This window comes from Ovis canadensis, chromosome 5 (genome assembly GCF_042477335.2).
Source record: "Ovis canadensis isolate MfBH-ARS-UI-01 breed Bighorn chromosome 5, ARS-UI_OviCan_v2, whole genome shotgun sequence".
NCBI lineage: Eukaryota > Metazoa > Chordata > Mammalia > Artiodactyla > Bovidae > Ovis > Ovis canadensis.
Window position 1 is genome coordinate 54238933 of NC_091249.1, and position 21075 is coordinate 54260007.

Here is a 21075-nt window from a genome sequence, read left to right on the forward strand (position 1 = left end):
TCATTATCAGAGAAATGCAAATCAAGACCACAATGAGGTACCATTTAACTCCAGTCAGAATGGCTGCCATCAAAAGGGAACCTTCTTATACTGTTGGTGGGAATGCAAACTAGTACAGCCACTATGGAGAACAGTGTGGAGATTCCTTAAAAAATTGCAAATAGAACTGCCTGATGACCCAGCAGTCTCACTGCTGGGCATACACACAGAGGAATCCAGAATTGAAAGAGACATGTGTACCCCAGTGTTCATCCCAGCACTGTTTATAATAGCCAGGACATGGAAGCAACCTAGATGTCCACCAGCAGATGAATGGATAAAAAGCTGTAGTACACATACACAATGGAGTATTACTCAGCCATTAAAAAGAATACATTTGAATCAGTTCTAATGAGGTGGATGAAACTGAAGCCTATTAAACCAGAAAGACAAACACCAATATAGTATACTAACACATATATATGGAATTTAAAAAGATGGTAACGATAACCATATATGCAAAACAGCAAAAGAGACACAGTTGTAAAGAACAGACTTTTTGGACTCTGTGGGAGAGGGCAAGGGTGGGATGATTTGGGAGAATGTCACTGAAGCATGTATATTATCATATGTGAGATGAATCACCAGTCCAGGTTCAATGCATGAGACAGGGTGTTGGGGCTGGTGCACTGGGATGACCCAGAGGGATGGGATGGGGAGGGAGGTGGGAGGAGGGTTCAGGATGGGGAACACATGTACACCCATGGCATATTCATGTTAATGTATGGCAAAATCATTGCAATATTGTAAAATAATTAGCCTCCAATTAAAATAAATAAACTTATATTAAAAAAATAAATAAGCAACGTTAGAATTAAATTAATCCACTCCTCAGTGTGTGTATTTAAATAAGCATCTTTTCCCAAGAACATTTATTTATATTTTATTTTTTCTTGTAAATAGTTATCTCTTAATGAATCATAGCATTTTGAAAGCATGTAGGGAAGTATATCAGAGAAGGCAATGACACCCCACTCCAGTACTCTTGCCTGGAAAACCCCACGGATGGAGGAGCCTGGTAGGCTGCAGTCCATGGGGTCAGGAAGAGTTGAACACAACCGAGGGACTTCACTTCCACTTTTCACTTTCATGCATTGGAGAAGGCAATGGCAACCCACACCAGTGTTCTTGCCTGGAGAATCCCAGGGATGGCAGAGCCTGGTAGGCTGCCATCTAGGGTGTCGCACAGAGTCAGACACGACTGAAGTGATTTAGCAGCAGTAGCAGCAGCAGGGAAGTATATTGAAGTTCTGAGAACCACTAAAACCTTTAAAAATTAAATATTTTGGCATCTAAAGAGTTATATTTCTGAAGTTCTGATATGTTAATATGATAGTAATTTTAGAATAAGATGGCAATAGGCCAAGCCTCTTAATAGGTCTCTGTAGACCCAGATATGAGCAAGCTTGATGGTGCAAGACTAGAAGAGCCTTCTTCCACTCAGAGAGGTAAATAGGAGGATGCTGCTCAGAGAGGATGTAAGTTTCGAGTTCTTCATTTTTATCTCATGTGAGTAAGTCATACTAGTTTCTGAATATTTACTAGTTTTGCTTTTAAAGTTGAACTCCAGAAAAATCTAGTTAGATCAATTTATACAGTTTTGCAGATAACATCCATTCAATTATATAATCTACAGTTTGAAGAATAAAGCATATGATAGCTGACACAATAATGAGATTAAAACATTGCAATAACCTGCTAATTCTATAAAAAATTTGGCTTTTACCATTTTATATTTTGCAGAATAGATTAATTAATCATTCTAGTATCCTGTGGAAAAAGATTTACAGTTTTAATATTAAGTGAGAGCAAGAAATAGAAAATATAGGAAGAATAATTAGAGGCCGTTTTCTAAATATTCTATAATTCCTTAATGAGAATAAAAGGTAATATTTGTTATTTCTGGTAGCATTGTAAAAGAGATAACTTAGTAATTTAAAGTAAAATACCACAATTTTAGGTCTGCTATATGTGGCAGACTATGGAGACAGAAGACAGAATGTTTCTAGTGTTCTGATGTGATAGTGATAAAAGAAGGAAATATTTGTTTACATTATTAAGCAATCCTATTCCTACAATAGAGGTGAGCCTTTATACTTTCACTTAATGGTACTGTAAATGTTTTGTTTGAAAGATAAGTTAATTTCTTATTTAAAATTTCACCATTCTGTGTATCCATAGTCAATTCTGTTAGAAATTATCCCTTAAGCTCCTTTTTTGCAAGGTTAGTTGACTTTAACACTAAATAATCTAAACACTGTTAACATCTTGACTAGTTAGTTATGTTCATAATGCTTGATTGCTTTTACACATTTATTTCATCTATAAAGAAAATGCATAGATATATCATTTATATCCATTGAAAAGAACTAATGATTTAATAAAATACAGTTAGAAACATTATCATAAGAAAACATATTTTGTAAACTGAAAAAATACTTAATTTGTAATTATCCTAAAGCATGTAAACCTCTCTTACATAATAGAAGCAAAATAATTGGTTCAAATTATATTTTATGCTACATATGTTTATCGTATCAAATTTAAAATAATAACCTTGTTTTAACAAAAATTCCATTAAATTGATGCTTAAATACACAACAGGAATAGACTCTAAGAAATGTCCAGAGATGGCATAAATTATAAAGTAAAATGTAGTATGAATATATGCATACAAAGGAATATTTTTCATCTTTAAAACAAAAGGAAATTCTGAGATGTTATAGCATGGATAAACTTTGAGGATGTTATAATATGTCGAATAAACTAATCAAAAACTAAACAAATACTATGATTTTGCTTATCTAATATTTCTGTAGTAGTCAAATTTATAGAGATAAAAGAAGAGTCATTTCCAGGAAGTGAAGAGAAGGAGGGTAATGGGAAATTACTGTTTAATGAGTAAGAGTTTCAGTTGAATAAGATGAAGAGCAGTATGTGAATACTGGTGATGGATTCACAACAGTATGAAAATGTCACTGTATTGATAATACATTAAATTTAAGAAATTTGCCAAACACTCTGCAGTTTAAAAAATTACCTATTGATTTTTAAACAAGTTTAAAGCTCTAGCAATCTTCAACAATAAAAATGATGAAAATAATGGAAAACAAGAAATCTTCAAGTCAAAAAATAAGAGGGATTGAGATTCTTTAGAAGAGTGATACTGAGGGCTATAATTAGGAGTTGCATATAGTTACTTGTGGTATATACTGCATACTAGAGATATGAGTGTGTGCAGATCATAAAGGTTTTTTTTTTTTTAATCTGAAACTTCTGAAACACATTTGATAAAGAGCAACTGTATTTTCATGATATCTAGGTTTACAACAATGATGATGCTCAAGCTATGTAATTAAGGATTGAGTGAGCCTTTTTAATGCCTTTCTCCATCTTGATTGGCAGTGTAGTATAGGACAAATATCAAAAGAAGGGGTAAAGGGAATGACCACAGAAGAGATGGACTCCTTCCATGTAACTTCATTGAATCACATTATATCTGTGAGACTAACATCATCATCTTTGCAGGTTTAGTTATATTTGTTCAACAAGTTTGAATAGTTTTGACTCCAGCAAATCAGATATGAAAATGCCTTTAAAGATCTAGATCCTCTTGGAAATGAAGGAGAGATTGATTTATTTTCATGGTTGGTTGAAGAAGTAAGGCATTTTATTTTTTCTTCTTTACCCAATAAAGGTTGTGTTTCTGTGACTTGCAAGGAAAACTTCTCCCTACACAAAATGCCTTTTACAGTTAATAAAAATTTGCATTTAGTATTACAGTGTTACACTGGAGGAAATATTCTAAGAAAATCATTATTGTTTTCAATATATAGCTTGGTAAAGTTAAACTAAATGCCCTAACAATATCAAAGTAATTATGTTTCCATCTGCAGACTTAATTCTTCCAGTTGCTGTGCATAAAAATAGAAGTCCTATTATTTGGAAAGCAAAAGCTCTTTCCTGGATTAATCAAGGTCAAGAAAAATTATTTTTTGCTTGTGCTTCAATAAATATTGTTATGTATATATAAACCTCACCTATTTTCTGTTTACCATGTCTGTCTTGTTTGAAATAATGGAAAACTGGAATACCAGTTCAGATTTCATTCTCCTAGGACTTCTTAATCACACAGGAGCCCACCAATTTCTTTTTGTGTTGGTTCTGATAACTGCCTTCGTCTCTTTTGTGGGCAATGCCCTCATGTTTCTCCTGATTCTCCTGGACTCTGGGCTCCACAGGCCCATGTACTTCCTACTGAGCCAACTCTCCCTCATGGACATGATACTGGTTATCACCATTGTGCCTAAAATGGCTGCTGACTATTTGACCGGCAGGATGTTCATCTCCCTAGTTGGCTGTGGGTTCCAGATCTTCTTCTTCCTCACTTTGGAAGGGGGCGAGTGTTTCCTCTTAGCAGCCATGTCCTATGACCGCTATGTCGCTATTTGCCATCCACTGAGATACCCAGTCCTCATGAGCTGGCAATTATGCTTAAGAATGAGTTTGGGATCGTGGTTCCTTGGCGCAGCTGATGGGCTCATGCAGGCTGCTGCTACGCTGAACTTCTCATTTTGCAGGACACATGAGATTGATCACTTCTTTTGTGAGGCCCCCTCTCTGGTGCGTTTGGCTTGTGCTGACACTTCTGTCTTTGAGTATGCTATGTATGTGTGCTGCGTGTTAATGCTCCTAGTCCCCATTTCCCTCATCTTGATTTCCTATAGTCTTATCCTTGCCGCTGTTCTCCAGATGCGTTCTAATGAAGCCCACAAGAAGGCTTTTACCACTTGCTCCTCACATATTTCCGTGGTGGGACTGTTTTTCGGAGCAGCCATTTTTACCTACATGAGACCCAAATCCTACAGGTCAGCTAACCATGATAAGGTTGTGTCAGCATTCTATACCATCTTCACCCCTGTGCTAAACCCCCTCATCTATAGTCTGAGGAACAGTGAAGTCAAGGGAGCTCTGAGAAAGTGTATGGATCAGTGTGCTGCCTTAAGTCATGATTAAGATTACATTGATTTGCCTCAGAGTTCACGGCTGTAAAAAAGTGATTGTGTAAAATTTCTTTGAGAAAAATTATATAGCCATTACATCTTTGTGTGTTATTTCTGTTTTACTTTGGAATGTGTACAGATGTCCATATTTTGGTATCATTTATTAGGCTGTCATCAACAAATCAGACTGAGGATTGTTAAAAATCTGCTAATCAAAAATTCTTATGAAATGTTTCCACACCATATTTCATGATAAATGCTTTTTCAAACAAAGAACAAAGTAGTCAAACACTATTGAAGTTTGTTGTTTTTGAATTGAGGTATAATTTATAAGTGATAGAATATTCATATCTGAAGGGTGCTTTTGAATAAGTTTCAGAAGCACATGTGCTGGTAACTTATACCCAGTAGCAAGAGACAAAATTTTCACAAGATCAAAAGCATCCCTTATGTCCTTTTCCAATGAAATTCCTCAACCCAGAGACAAACACTGGTCTGCTTTGTATCTCTGTTAGTTTAACCTAATCTAGTATCCCATATAAGTGAAAACACAGTAAATATTTTTATTTTATCTTATATCTTTCTCTCAATATGTTTGTTTTTAAAGATTTCTATGCAATTTTATATCTATAAATGGTTTTTTTTTTTTTTCAATTGCTAGGTAGTGTTTCCTTGTATCACCATTTATTTATTCACTACTCTAATGATAGTCATCTGGGCTATTTTCACTCTGGAGTGTTATTGCTCAAGTTGCTTTTAATCTATTTTTCTTTTGTATGTTATCATATACATATGTATATATTTATTTATTTATTTATTTATTTTACTTTTTTGGTAGATGCATGAATTACCTTTTAGTAATCTGCTTTCAAAGTGGATGTTTGACTTTAAACTCCCACTAGCAAAGCACCTGAATAGCAGTTGCTCCAAATTGGTGGCAATTGAGTGTGTTACTGTTTGTGTTTATTGTAATTAATGTTATAATTAATTTGAATTTGATTTTCATTTCCCTTATGTGAAACAATGCTGCATACTTTTATATTAGCTTATTGCATATTTGTATCTCTTTCTTTGTGAATGATTCATTCAGATGTTGAAAGTAAAAACAAAGATAGCTGCTTCTAAAGCAAAAATAATCTGGTTGTTTACTGATAGACAACACATGATGTTCATAGGAATATTTGATTTTTTAAATAAAATTATATTGGTTTACTTATTAAAAGTTTTCTCATATCTGTGTTTCTTTTCAATTTTTGAAGATTAACTATTTTCATTGGACTGGGTATGTATATCTGGTATGCTGAATATCTTCCAGCTTCTCCATGGAACTGAGACTCTAGGCTTCTTTATTTTAATTATGTACTGTAACAAAATATTTCAATTACTTTGGTGGAATTATATTATTGGAAATACAAATTTTTGCTTGTATATAGTACTCTTTACCCAAAGAAGAAATATAAAAAAAATAGATTATTATATTTATGTTTTGCTGTTCAAGGTATTGTGTACAAAAATAATAATCTTTAGTTAATCTATGAAAGAAAGGAAAATTTTTATTGTAGTCAACCTAAGGACTGCAAGGAGAGCCAACCAGTCCATTCCAAAGGAGATCAGCCTTGGGATTTCTTTGGAAGGAATGATGCTAAAGCTGAAACTCCAGTACTTTGGCCACCTCATGCGAAGAGTTGACTCATTGGAAAAGACTCTGATGCTGGGAGGGATTGGGGGCAGGAGGAGAAGGGGACGACTGAGGATGAGATGGCTGGATGGCATCACTGACTCAATGAACGTGAGTCTGAGTGAACTCCGGGAGTTGGTGATGGACAGGGAGCTTGGCGTTGCTGCGATTCATGGGGTCGCAAAGAGTCAGACACGACTGAGCGACTGAACTGAACTGAACTGAACTGAACTCCTCTGTCTTTTCTTAACTCAACTTGAACTCCTGACAGTTCACATTTCAGGTACTGTTGAAGACTGGCTTGGAGAATTTTGAGCATTACTTTGCTAGTGTGTCAGATGAGTGCAATTGTGACATAGTTTGAACATTCTTTGACATTGCCTTTCTTTGGGATTGGAATGAAAACCGATCTTTATCCTGTGGCCACTGATGAGTTTTCCAAATTTGCTGCCATATTGAGTGTGGCACTTTGACATCATCTTTTAGGATTTGAAATAGCTCAACTGGAATTCCATCACTTTTGCTAACTTTGTTTGTAGCGATGCTTCCTAAGGCCCACTTGACTTCACATTCCAGGATGTCTGGCTCTAGGTGAGTTATCACACCATCGTGGTTATCTGGGTCATGAAGATCTTTTTTTGTATAGTATTCTTTTTCAGATTATATCACATTACAGGTTATTGCATGGTATGGAATATCATTTTCTGTGCTATACAGGAGGTACTTGTTATCTTTGGTTATCTACTTTATAAATAGTAAGTAGTATGTGTATATTAATCTCAAACTCTTGATTTGTCCTTCCCTGATTTTCCCTTTTGGCAACCATAGGTTTGTTTTCTATGAATGTGAGTCTGTTTTTATTTTGTAAACAAGTTCACTTGTATCACTTTTTTTTTTTTTAAGATTCTCTGTATAAATGGGCTTCCCAGGTGGTGCTAATGGTAAAGAACCCACGTGCTAATGCAGGAGACATAAAAGATGTGAGTTTGATCCCAGAGTTGAGGAAGATCCCCTGTAGGAGGGCATGGCAACCTACTACAGTATTCTTGCCTGGAGAATCTCATGGACAGAGGAGCCTGGTGGGCTACGGTCCATACGGTCACAAAGAGTCAGGCACAATTAAAGCAATTTAGCATGCATGCATGTGTAAGTGATATCATATGATATCTGTCTTTCTTTGTCTGGCTTACTTCACTTACTATAATAATCTAGGTCCACCTATGTTGATGCAAATGTCATTATTTCATTCTTTTTTAAAGGCTGAGTAATACTCCATTATATATTTCTCTACTTCTATATCTATTTATTATCTATCTGTATATATCTGTATATATACTGCAATTTCTGTATTAATTCATCTGTTCGTAAACATTTAGGTTGCTTCAATATCTTGGTTATTATAATTAGTGCTGCAATGAACATTGGTGTACATGTATCTTTGAAAAAAAAAATTCATCTTTTCAGGATACATGGCCAGGAGTGAGATTGCTGGATTATATGGGAGTTATATATTTAGATTTTAAGGCACCTCCTTACTATTCTTCATACTGGCTGCTCCAATTTGCATTCTCACCAATAGTTTAGAAGGACTCCCTTTTCTCTCTACCTTCTCCAGCATTTATTATTTATAAACTTTTTGATAATGGCCATTCTGACCAGTCTGTGGTGATACGTCATTGTGGTTTTGATTTGCATTTCTCTAATAATTACCTATGATGAGCATCTCTTCATGTACCCATCAGCCATATGCATGTCTTCTTTGAAGAAATGTCTGTTTAAGTCTTCTGTTCACTGTTTTTGTTTGTTTGTTTTGGGTACTGAGCTGTATGAGTTATTTGTATATTTTGGAACTAAATCCTTGCTGATCACATCATTTGTAAATATTTTCTCCCATTCAGTAGGTTGCTTTGTTGCTTTGTTTTTTATTTATTGCATAAAATCTTTTAAGTTTAATTAGGTCCCACTTGTTTATTTCTGCTTTTGTATCCATTACTGTAGGAGACATATATATATATATGTATATGTATAAAACTTTGATTTATGTTAAAGAGTGTTCTGTCTATGGTTTCCCCTGCAGGGGCATGAGTTCCATACCTGGTAGGGGAACTAACTTCTTGCAAGACACATGGTACAGTTATAAATAAATAAAATCTTTAACAAAAGAGCAAACAAACCTAAAATCAGCAGAAGGAAGGGGGCAATGATCAAAGATATAATAAATAAAATAGAAATTGAAAAGCAATAGAAAAATAAAACCAAAAACTTCATTTTTTTTGAAAGGATTGAAGAAAATAAAAAAAACTCTGGCCAGGCTCACCAAGAAAAAAAAGAGAGAGAGAGAGAGAGAATGCAAATAAACAAAATTAGAACTGAAAGAGGAAAAATAGAAACCAATATCAGAGAAATTTAAAAAAAATCATAGAGAATATTATAGAAAACTATAGGCCAACATGGAGCAGGCAATGGCACCCCACTCCAGTACTCTTGCCATGGATGGAGGGGCCTGGCAGGCTGCAGTCCATGGGGTTGCGAAGAGTCGGACATGACTGAACGACTTCACTTTCTCTTTCATGCATTGGAGAAGGAAATGGCAATCCACTCCAGCATTCTTGCCTGGAGAATCCCAGGGAAGGAGGAGCCTGGTGGGCTTCTGTCTATGGGGTCGCAGAGTTGCACACGACTGAAGCGACTTAGCAGCAGCAGCATAGGCCAACAAATTTGACAACCTAGAAGAAATGAGCAAGTTTCTGGAAATATACAGTCCACCAAAACTGAATCAAGATACAATAGATAACCTGAACAGACTTATCACTAGAGGTGAAATAGAATTTGTTCTTAATAAAAGAATTCTTAAAAATAAAAGTCTAGGACTGAATGGATTCACAAGGGAGTTATACACACATATAAAGTTTATATGTGTGTATATTCTGCAATACTTTTATAATTTTTGTTCTTTGACCATTCTAACTATGGCCCTACTTTAAGACATTCACAAAGTTCATTCCTTGCAGACAATCTACTACCAGAAATTTAAATAATTATTTCCCCCAGTATTTTCAAAGTCTCTAGTGAAAAATGTCTCTTTAATAAATAATTCATCCATATTCCTCCAACATAAACTAGTCACTGTCTCATCCTGACCCTCTACATTTCCTTTTATCTTTTCTTCACATATAGTGGCACCATTTGTTTATCCTCACATAAAGTGGTGCACATCTTTGGGTATGTTTCTGTCTCTTTATTCTTGAATACACATAATTTGAAAGCCTACATTTATATATGAAAAAGACAGTGTATATATATTTGTTGAATAAATGAATAGAACTTATATAGAATAGCTTACTAGTCAGCAAATATCACACCTGTCTGACACATAGTTATGATGTGTGCATATAAAGTATGTGTTTTCTTGATCCCTTGACACTGGCCTTGACCAAGTGACTTGACTAATAGAATATGGATGAATTTGGGGGTATGATAGCCAAAGCTTTTCTTTTTTAAAATTTTATTTTTACTTTATTTTGCTTTACAATAGTGTATTGGTTTTGCCATACATTGACATGAATCCGCCACGGGTGTATATGAGTTCTCAATCCTGAAGCCATCTCCCACCTCCCACCCCATTATCATCTCCCTGGATCATCCCTGTGCCCCAGCCCCAAGCATCCTGTATCCTGTATTGAACATAGACTGGTGATTCATTTCTTACATGATAGTATACATGATTCAATGCTATTCTCCCAAATCATCCAACCCTCTCCCTCTCCCACAGAGTCCAAAAGTCCGTTCTATACATCTGTGTCTCTTTTGCTGTCTGGCATACAGGGTTATCATTACCATCTTTTTGAATTTCATATATATGTGTTAGTATACTGTATTCGTGTTTTTCTTTCTGGCTTACTTCACTCTGTATAATCGGCTCCAGTTTCATCCATCTCATCAGAACTGATTCAAATGTATTCTTTTTAATGACTGGGTAATACTTCATTGTGTATATGTACTACAGCTTTCTTATCCATTCATCTGCTGATGGACATCTAGGTTGTTTCCATGTCCTGGCTATTATAAACAGTGCTGCAATGAACATTGGGGTACATATGTCTCTTTCTATTCTGGTTTCCTCGGTGTGTATGCCCAGAAGTGGGATTGATGGGTCATAAGGCAGTTCTATTTGCAATTTTTTAAGGAATCTCCACACTGTTCTTCATAGTGGTTGTACTAGTTTGCATTCCCACCAACAGTGTAAGAGGGTTCCCTTTCTCCACACTCTCTCCAGCACTTATTGCTTGTAGACTTTTGGATTACTGCCATTCTGACTAGTGTGAAATGGTACCTCATTGTGGTTTTGATTTGCATTTCTCTGATAATGAGTGATGTTGAGCATCTTTTCATGTGTTTGTTAGCCATCCGTATGTCTTCTTTGGAGAAATGTCTAGTAAGTTCTTTGGCCCATTTTTTGATTGGGTCATTTATTTTTCTGGAATTGAGCTGCATAAGTTGCTTGTATATTTTTGAGATTAATTGTTTGTCACTTGCTTCATTTGCTATTATTTTCTCCCATTCTGAAGGCTGCCTTTTCACCTTGCTTATAGTTTCCTTTGTTGTGCAGAAGCTTTTAATTTTAATTAGATCCTATTTGTTTATTTTTGCTTTTATTTCCAGTATTCTGGGGGATGGATCATAGAGGATCCTGCTGTGATATATGTCAGAGAGGGTTTTGCCTATGTTTTCCTCTAGGAGTTTTATAGTTTCTGGTCTTACGTTTAGATCTTTAATCCATTTTGAGTTTATTTTTGTGTATGGTGTTAGAAAGTGATCTAGTTTCATTCTTTTACAAGTGGTTGACCAATTTTCCCAGCACCACTTGTTAAAGAGATTGTCTTTACTCCATTATATATTCTTGCCTCCTTTGTCGAAGATAAGGTGTCCATAGGTGTGTGGATTTATCTCTGGGCTTTCTATTTTGTTCCATTGATCTATATTTCTGTCTTTGTGCCAGTACCATAATGTCTTGATGACTGTGGCTTTGTAGTAGAGCCTGAAGTCAGGCAGGTTGATTCCTCCAGTTCCATTCTTCTTTCTCAATATTGTTTTGGCTATTAGAGGTTTTTTGTATTTCCATACAAATTGTGAAATTATTTGTTCTAGTTCTGTGAAAAATACTGCTGGTAGCTTGATAGGGATTGCATTGAATCTGTAGGTTGCTTTGGGTAGTATACTCATTTTCACTATATTGATTCTTCTGATACATGAACATGGTATATTTCTCCATCTATTAGTGTCATCTTTGATTTTTCTGACCATAATGCATTAAAATTAGATCTCAATTACAGGAGAAAAACTATTAAAAATTCCAACATATGGAGGCTGAACAACACACTTCTGAATAACCAACAAACCACAGAATAAATAAAAAATGAAATCATAATATGCATAGGAATGAATGAAAATGAAAACACAACAACCCAAAACCTGTGGGCCACTATAAAAGCAGTGCTAAGAGGAAAGTTCACAGCAATACAGGCATACCTCAAGAAACAAGAAAAAAGTCAAATAAATAACCTAACTCTAAACCTAAAGCAACTAGAAAAGGAAGAAATGGAGAACCCCAGATTTAGTAGAAGGAAAGAAATCTTGAAAATTAGGGCAGAAATAAATGCAAAAGAAACAAAAGAGACCATAACAAAAATCAACAAAACCAGAAGCTGGTTCTTTGAAAGGATAAATAAAATTGACAAACTATTAGCCAGACTCATCAAGAAACAAAGGGAGAAAAATCAAATTAATAAAATTAGAAATGAAAATGGAGAGATCACAACAGACAACACAGAAATACAAAGGATCATAAAAGACTACTATCAGCAATTATATGTGAATAAAATGGACAACATGGAAGAAATGGTCAAATTCTTAGAAAAGTACAACTTTCCAAAACTGAACCAGGAAGAAATAGAAAATCTTAACAGACCCATCACAAGCACAGAAATTAAAACTGTAATCAGAAATATTCCAGCAAACAAAAGCCCAGGTCCAGATGACTTCACAGCTGAATTCTACCAAAACTTTCGAAAAGACCTAACACCTATCCTACTCAAAATCTTCCAGAAAATTGCAAAGGAAGGTAAACTTGAAAACTCATTCTATCAGGCCACCATCACCCTAATACCAAAACCTGACAAAGATGTCACACAAAAAAAGAAAACTACAGGCCAATATCACTGATGAACATAGATGAAAAAATCCTTAACAAAATTCTAGCAATCAGAATCCAACAACACATTGCAAAGATCATACACCATGACCAAGTGGGCTTTATCCGAGGGATGCAAGGATTCTTCAATATCCACAAATCAATCAATGTAATTCACCACATTAACAAATTGAAAAATAAAAGCCATATGATTATCTCAATAGATGCAGAGAAAGTCTTTGACAAAATTCAGTATCCATTTATGATAAAAATTCTCCAGAAAGCAGGCAGAGAAGGAACATGCCTCAACATAATAAAAGCTATATATGACAAACCCACAGCAAACATTATCCTCAATGGTGAAAAATTGAAACCATTTCCCCTAAAGTCAGGAACAAGACAAGGGTGCCCACTTTCATCACTACTATTCAACATAATTCTGGAAGTTTTAGCCACAGCAATCAGAGCAGAAAAAGAAATAAAAGGAATCCAAATTGGAAAAGAGGAAGTAAAACTCTCACTGTTTGCAGATGATATGATCCTCTACATAGAAAACCCTAAAGACTCCACCAGAAAATTATTAGAGCTAATCAATGAATATAGTAAAGTCGCACGATATAAAATCAACACACAGAAATACCTTGCATTCCTATACACTAATAATGAGAAAGTAGAAAAAGAAATTAAGGAAACAATTCCATTCACCATTGCAACGAAAAGAATAAAATACTTAGGAATATATCTACCTAAACAAACTAAAGACCTATATATAGAAAACTATAAAGCTTATTCTGTAAGTTTGAAATTCTACCATGAGGTGAGCATTCCCTGACTGAGATTTGGACTCTGAAGAACTGAAGTTGAATGGTTTTATGAAGACCTACAAGACCTTTTAGAACTAACATCCCCAAAAGATGTCCTTTTCATTATAGAGGACTGGAATGCAAAAGTAAGAAGTCAAGAAACACCTGGAGTAACAGGCAAATTTGGCCTTGGAATATGGAATGAAGCAGGGAAAAGACTAATAGAGTTTTGCCAAGAAAATGCACTGGTCATAGCAAACACCCTCTTCCAACAACACAAGAGAAGACTCTACACATGGACATCACCAGATGGTCAACACTGAAATCAGATTGATTATATTCTTTGCAGCCAAAGATGGAGAAGCTCTATACAGTCAACAAAAACAAGACCAGGAGCTGACTGTGGCTCAGATCATGAACTTCTTATTACCAAATTCAGACTTAAATTGAAGAAAATAGGGAAAACCACTAGACCATTCAGGTATGATCTCAATCAAATCCCTTATGATTATACAATGGAAGTGAGAAATGGATTTAAGGGCCTATATCTGATAGATAGAGTGCCTGATGAACTATGGAATGAGGTTCATGACATCGTACAGGAGACAAGGATCAAGACAATCCCCATGGAAAGAAATGAAAAAAGCAAAATGGCTGTCTGGGGAGGCCTTACAAATAGCTGTGAAGAGAGGTGAAAAGCAAAGCAGAAAAGGAAAGATATAAGCATCTGAATGCAGAGTTCCAAAGAATAGCAAGAAGAGATAAGAAAGCCTTCTTCAGCAATCAATGCAAAGAAATAGAGGGAAAGAACAGACTGGGAAAGACTACAGATCTCTTTAAGAAAATTAGAGATACCAAGGGAACATTTCATGCAAAGATGGGCTCGATAAAGGACAGAAATGGTATGGACCTCACAGAAGCAGAAGATATTAAGAAGAGGTGGCAAGAATACACAGAAGAACTGTACAAAAAAGATCTTCATGACCCAGACCATCATGACGATGTGATCACTAATCTAGGGCCAGACATCTTGGAATGTGAAGTCAAGTGGTTCTTAGAAAGCATCACAACGAACAAAGCTAGTGGAGGTGATGGAATTCCAGTGGAGCTATTTCAAATCCTGAAAGATGACGCTGTGAAAGTGCTACACTCAATAGGCCAGCAAACTTGGAAAACCTGCTGTGGCCACAGGGCTGGAAAAGGTCAGTTTTCATTCCAATTCAAAATAAAGGCAATGCCAAAGAATGCTCACACTACCACACAATTGCACTCATCTCACACGCCAGTAAAGTAATGCTCAAAATTCTCCAAGCCAGGATTCAGCAATACGTGGACCATGAACTCCCTGATGTTCAAGCTGGTTTTAGAAAAGGCAGAGAAACTGGAGATTATATTGCCAACATCCGCTGGATCGTGGAAATACCAAGAGAGTTCCAGAACAACATCTATTTCTGCTTTATTGACTATGCCAAAGCCTTTGACAGTGTGGATCACAATAAACTGGAAAATTCTGAAAGAGATGGGAATACCAGAACACCTGACCTGTCTCTTGAGAAATCTGTATGCAGGTCAGGAAGCAACAGTTAGAACTGGACATGGAACAACAGACTGGTTCCAAATAGGAAAAGGAGTATGTCAAGGCTGTATATTGTCACCCTGCTTATTTAACTTATATGAAGAGTACGTCATGAGAAATGCTGGACTGGAAGAAACACAAGCTGGAACCAAGATTGCTGGGAGAAATATCAATAACCTCAGAAATGCAGATGACACCACCATTATGGCAGGAAGTAAAGAGGAACTAAAAAGCCTCTTGATGAAAGTGAAAGAGGAGAGTGAAAAAGTCAGCTTAAAGCTCAACATTCAGAAAATGAAGATCATGGAATCCAGTCCCATTACTTCATGGGAAATAGATGGGGAAACAGTAGAAACAGTGTCAGACTTTATTTTGGGGGGCTCCAAAATCACTGCAGATGGTGACTGCAACCATGAAATTAAAAGACGCTTACTCCTTAGAAGAAAACTTAGGACCAACCTAAATAGTATATTCAAAAGCAGAGACATTACTTTGCTGACTAAGGTCAGTCTAGTCAAGGCTATGGTTTTTCCTGTGGTCATGTATGGATGTGAGAATTGGACTGTGAAGAAGGCTGAGCGCTGAAGAATTGTTGCTTTTGAACTGTGGTGTTGGAGAAGACTCTTGAGACTCCCTTGGACTGCAAGGAGATCCAACCAGTCCATTCTGAAGGAGATCAACCCTGGGATTTCTTTGTGAAGGAATGATGATAAAGCTGAAGCTCCAGTACTTTGGCCACCTCATGCGAAGAGCTGACTCATTGGAAAAGACTCTGATGCTGGGAGGGATTGGGGGCAGGAGGAGTAGGGGACGACAAAGGATGAGATGGCTGGATGGCATCACTGACTCAATAGACGTGAGTCTGAGTGAACTCCGGGAGTTGGTGCTGGAAAGGGAGGCCTGGCGTACTGCGATTTATGGGGTCGCAAAGAGTCAGACAAGACTGAGCGATAGAACTGAACTGAACTGAAGCCAACTAAAATAGAATTCAATGTCAGTTCCAGGGGCAAAAACTGATTATTTGATGTAAACAGTAATTTCTTTCTTCATGGTTACTGTATGAACATGTATTCAACAAGATTGCAATTTGGCCAGGTGTTATTTTGAGAATTCTGATAAAAAATATTTCTTAAATTTGTGACAAATACCTGAATAGCATATTGTATATGTTTAGTCCTGAAGTCATGTCCAACTCTTTTGCTACTTCATGGACTGTGGCCACCAGACTCCTCTATCTATGGAATTTCCCAAGCAAGGTGCTGGAGTGGGTTGCCATCTCATTCTCCAAGGATTCTTCTGACTCAGGGACCTAATTTGCGTCTTCTACATTGGCAAGAGGATTTTTTACCACTGAGCCATGTGGGAAGTCTTGAGTAGCATATTGTAAGGCATTATAAATTGAAGAAGTGTAAATTAAAGAGCTTCCTTTATACTTTTCCAGCCATATTACCCATGCTTAGAATGAAATTTAGACTAATAAAAATAGAAAAGAAAAGAAAACTTAATTGTCATTTCACTGAATAAAACCGTGTGCTATATCTGGAAGGCTGAACATCTGTCTATAATATCATATAAATTTGAATTGCTTTAAATTATCTTCAAAATAAATTTTAACTGAGTAATTATCAGATCGTATGATATTAATGATGCTGATCTTGATATACACTCATTTCAACACATTTGTACTCAAAAAAGATAAGCTTTCATTACAATCTCAAAGAAGGGTAATACCAAAGAATATTGAAACGACTGTACAATTGGACTCATTTTACATGCTACTAAGGTTATGCTAAAAATCTTTCAAGCTAAGCTTTAGCAGCACATGAACTGAGAACTTGCAGATTTATAAGCTAGGTTTAAAATAGGCAGAGGAACCAGAACTAAAGTTGCCAACATTCCTTGGATCATAGAGAAAGCAAGACAATTCCAGAAAAATATCTAATTCTGATTCATTGACTATGCTAAATCTTTTAACTATGTGGATCACAGGAAACTGGAAAATTCTTAAAGAATACCAATACAACATGGCTATATATTGTCATCCTGCTGATTTAATATATAGGCAGAGTACATCATGCAAAATGCCAGGCTCGGTGAATCATAAGCTGGAATTAAGATTGCCAGAAGAAATATCAATGACTCCAGATATGCAGATGATACCACTCTAATAGCAAAAAGTGAAGAGGAAGTAAAGAACCTCTTGATGAAGGCGAAAGAGGGTGAAAAAACTGACTTAAAATTCAACATTCAAAAAACTAAGATCATGTCATCTCTCCCATCATTTCATGGCAAATAGAAGGGGAAAAGGTGGAAGCACTGACAGATTTTATTTTGTGGGGCTCCAAAATCACTGCAGATGATGACAGCAGCCATGAATTCAAAAGACATTTGATTTTTGGAAGGAAAGCTATGACAAAACTAGATAGCATGTTAAAAAGCAGAAACATCATTTTGCCATCAAAGGTCCATACAGTCAAAGCTATGGTTTTTCCAGTAGTCATATATAGATGTGAGAGCTGAACCATAAAGAAGGCTGAGTGCTGAAGAATTCATGCTTTTGAATTGTAGTGATGGAAAAGACTCCTGAGAGTCCCTTGGACAGCAAGAATATCAAACCAGTCAATCCTAAAGGAAATCAAACCTGAATATTCTTTGAAAGGACTGATGCTGAAGCTGAAGCTCCAATATTTTGGCCATCTAATGTAAGGAGCTAACTCATTGGAAAAGATCCTGATGCTGGCAAAGATTGAAGGGAAAAGAAGAACTAGATGGCAGAAGATGAGATGTTTATATAGCATCACTGATGTAATGAACATGAGCAAACTCTGGGAAACAAAGGAGCACAGAGGAGCCTGGCATGCTGCAATCCATAAGATCACAGAGTCAGAGATGATTTAGCAACTGAACAACAACAACCTAGGTAATATAATGATTTACTCTGCAAGGCATGACTCTAGAACAAGGAGAAAACACAAACACATCCTATGAAGAAGTTATTCTGAAAGACTCATAAAATGTCTATAAACTGTTTAAATTTCACTACACTTTATTTTATTTTTAATATTTTTATGTGGACCATGTTTTCTTAAAAGTCTTTATTGAATTTGTTACAATATTGCATTAAATATTCCAGCAAATTTGGAAAACACAGCAGTGGCCACATGACTGGAAAAGGTCAGTTTAAATTCCAATCCCAAAGAAGGCCATTATCAAAGAATGTTCAAACTACCACACAATTGCACTCATCTCCCATGCTAGCAAAGTAATGCTCAAAATTCTCGAAGCCAGGCTTCAATAGCATGCTAACCAAGAAATTTCAGATGTTCAAGATGGATTTAGAAAAGACAGAGGAACCAGAGATCAAATTGCCAATATTCATTAGACCATAGAAAAAAGCAAGAAAATTCCAGAAAAACATCTACTTCTGCTTCATGGACTGTGTGATACACCTTTGACTGTGTGGATCACAACAGACTGTGGAAAATTCTTAAAGCGATGGGAATACCAGACCATCTTACCTGCCTCCTGAGAAACCTGTATGCAGGTCAAGAAGCAACAGATAGAATTAGACATGAAACAACGGACTGGTTCCAAATTGGGAAAGGGGTATGTCAAGGCTGTATGTATGAAAAAAAAACCTGGATGGATGAAGCACAAGATGGAATCAAGATTGCCACAAGAAATATCAATAACCTCAGATATGCAGATGATGTCAACTTTATGGCAGAAAGCAAAGATCTAAAGAACCTCTTGAAGGTGAAAGAGGAGAGTGAAAAAGCTGGCTTAAACTCAACATTGTGAAAACTAAGATCATGACATCTGGTCCATCAGTTCATGCCAAATAGATAGAGGAAAAAAATTGAAACAGTGGCAAACATTATTTTCTTGGGCTTCAAAATCCACTGCAGATGGTGACTGCAGCCACAAAAGTAAAAGACGCTTGCTCCCAGGAAGAAAAACTTACAAACCTAGACAGTGCATTAAAAATCAGAAACTTTTCCCAACAAAGTTCTCTGCTATGGCTTTTTCAGTAGACGTGTATGGATGTGAGAGTTGGACCATAAAGAAGGCTCGGTGCTAAAGAATTGATGCTTTCAATGCGTGTGCTGGAGAAGACTCTTGAGAATTCCTTGGACTGCAAGCAGATATAACCAATCAATCCTAAAGGAAATCAGTCCTGAATATTCACTGGAAGGACTAATATTGAAGCTGAAGCTCTGATACTTTGGCCACATACTGTGAAGAGCCGACTCATTGGAAAAGACCCTGATGTTGGGAAAGATTGAAGGCAGGAGGAAAAGGGGATGACAGAGGATGAAATGGTTGAATGGCATCATGGACTCAATGGACATGAGTTTGAGTAAGCTCCGGGAGTTGGTGATGGACAGGGAGGCCTGGCGTGCTGCAGTCCATGGGCTCGCAAACTGTTGGACATGACTGAGGGACTGAACTGAACTGAACTGAACAGGGGTCAGACTTGCTCTCTCTTCACTGAAAGATGAAATCTTAATCACAGCACTGGCTGGGAAGTCCCTACATTTTAAACATATCTCTGTAATTGGTGGTATCAAATATGTATGTCTTTTAAGTAAACAAATTCATGAGTTGCCTAGGAGATTTATATATTCTTAGAATTGGACCTTATTGATGAATCATACCATAGAGAAACAGGCATATATTTTAAAAAATTCCTTTAGTTAGTTTACCCTCTGGTGGTTCAGAAGGTAAAGAATCTGCCTGCAGTGTGGGAGACCTGGGTCTGATCCTTGGGTTGGGAAAATCCTCTGAAGAAGGGAAGGCAACCTACTCCAGTATTCTCACCTGGAGAAGTCCATAGACAGAGAAGCCTGGAAGGCTACAGTCCATGGGGTTGCAAAGAGTTGGACATGACTGAAAGAGCTTCTCTTTACTTTCCTTGCTTATTTAATATCTAAAAGTTTTGCAAGTAATTGTAATTATATTCTGTTTTTTCATGCTTTATCTAACTCCTATTAAGCTCCCGGCTTTCTTCTAATTTCCTTTGAGAACATGAGGGCTTGAGGGACCTAATAAAGTTTCACAGTTGCCTCCAGTCATGCATTTTCCTCCCCTGAATCCTTCTATGATGAAAATATCCCTGGAGATAACTCAGAATAATGCACTGTTCAAAGGGAGAATAAAATCCCCATATTTACACACCTTCAGGTTTAAAATGCTTGTTTATTGTTTAATTCTTGGTGCTATATGCAAGGAAATGCATGTAGAGATATTTTATATTTAAAGAACTTTGTATTTATTTACCTTTATCATTCTGCTTGAGATCCAGTAAAGGTGGTCAAAATTGTGTTTGTTTAGTTTCCTAGTTTTTGTGAAGAGATTGTTAATCACCAGAAAGTTAAGTAGCTATAAAAATGTATATTTCAGCATAGATTTCAAATTCATGAGTACAGAATATTTCAATGCCTACTTCTTACATTTCAACTCACTGGTTGGGTTATGAGAAAACAATCTGATAGATAATGTAATTCGTTACACGGACAGTACTTCTTTCAAAATTGGCTTTATCTATAAACAGGTACCAAAACAATCATTTTAACTGCATTACCACAATATCAGTGAAAGGATACATTCAGTTTTATTTCTTTTTTAAGTACATTTTTTTCTATTTTTTATATTTTTGCTGCAAATTTAGTCTAAATAATGACATTGATAACATCTTGGATGGGGAATATTGACCATGAGTGTAGTTTTTAATTATAAATTCCCATAGAAACTGTTTTATGAAAGACAATGCCAAATGATTGTCT

The 21075-nt window shown here is 36.2% G+C and overlaps 1 protein-coding gene across 1 annotated transcript; it reads left to right on the plus strand.

The window, feature by feature from the left end:
* The first annotated feature begins 4116 nt into the window (after window positions 1–4116).
* On the plus strand, window positions 4117–5055 carry LOC138441783 (olfactory receptor 2T8-like). Its single transcript, XM_069592851.1, has one exon. It carries the CDS (start codon window positions 4117–4119, stop codon window positions 5053–5055), a length of 939 nt encoding a protein of 312 aa, XP_069448952.1.
* The last annotated feature ends 16020 nt before the right edge of the window (window positions 5056–21075 follow it).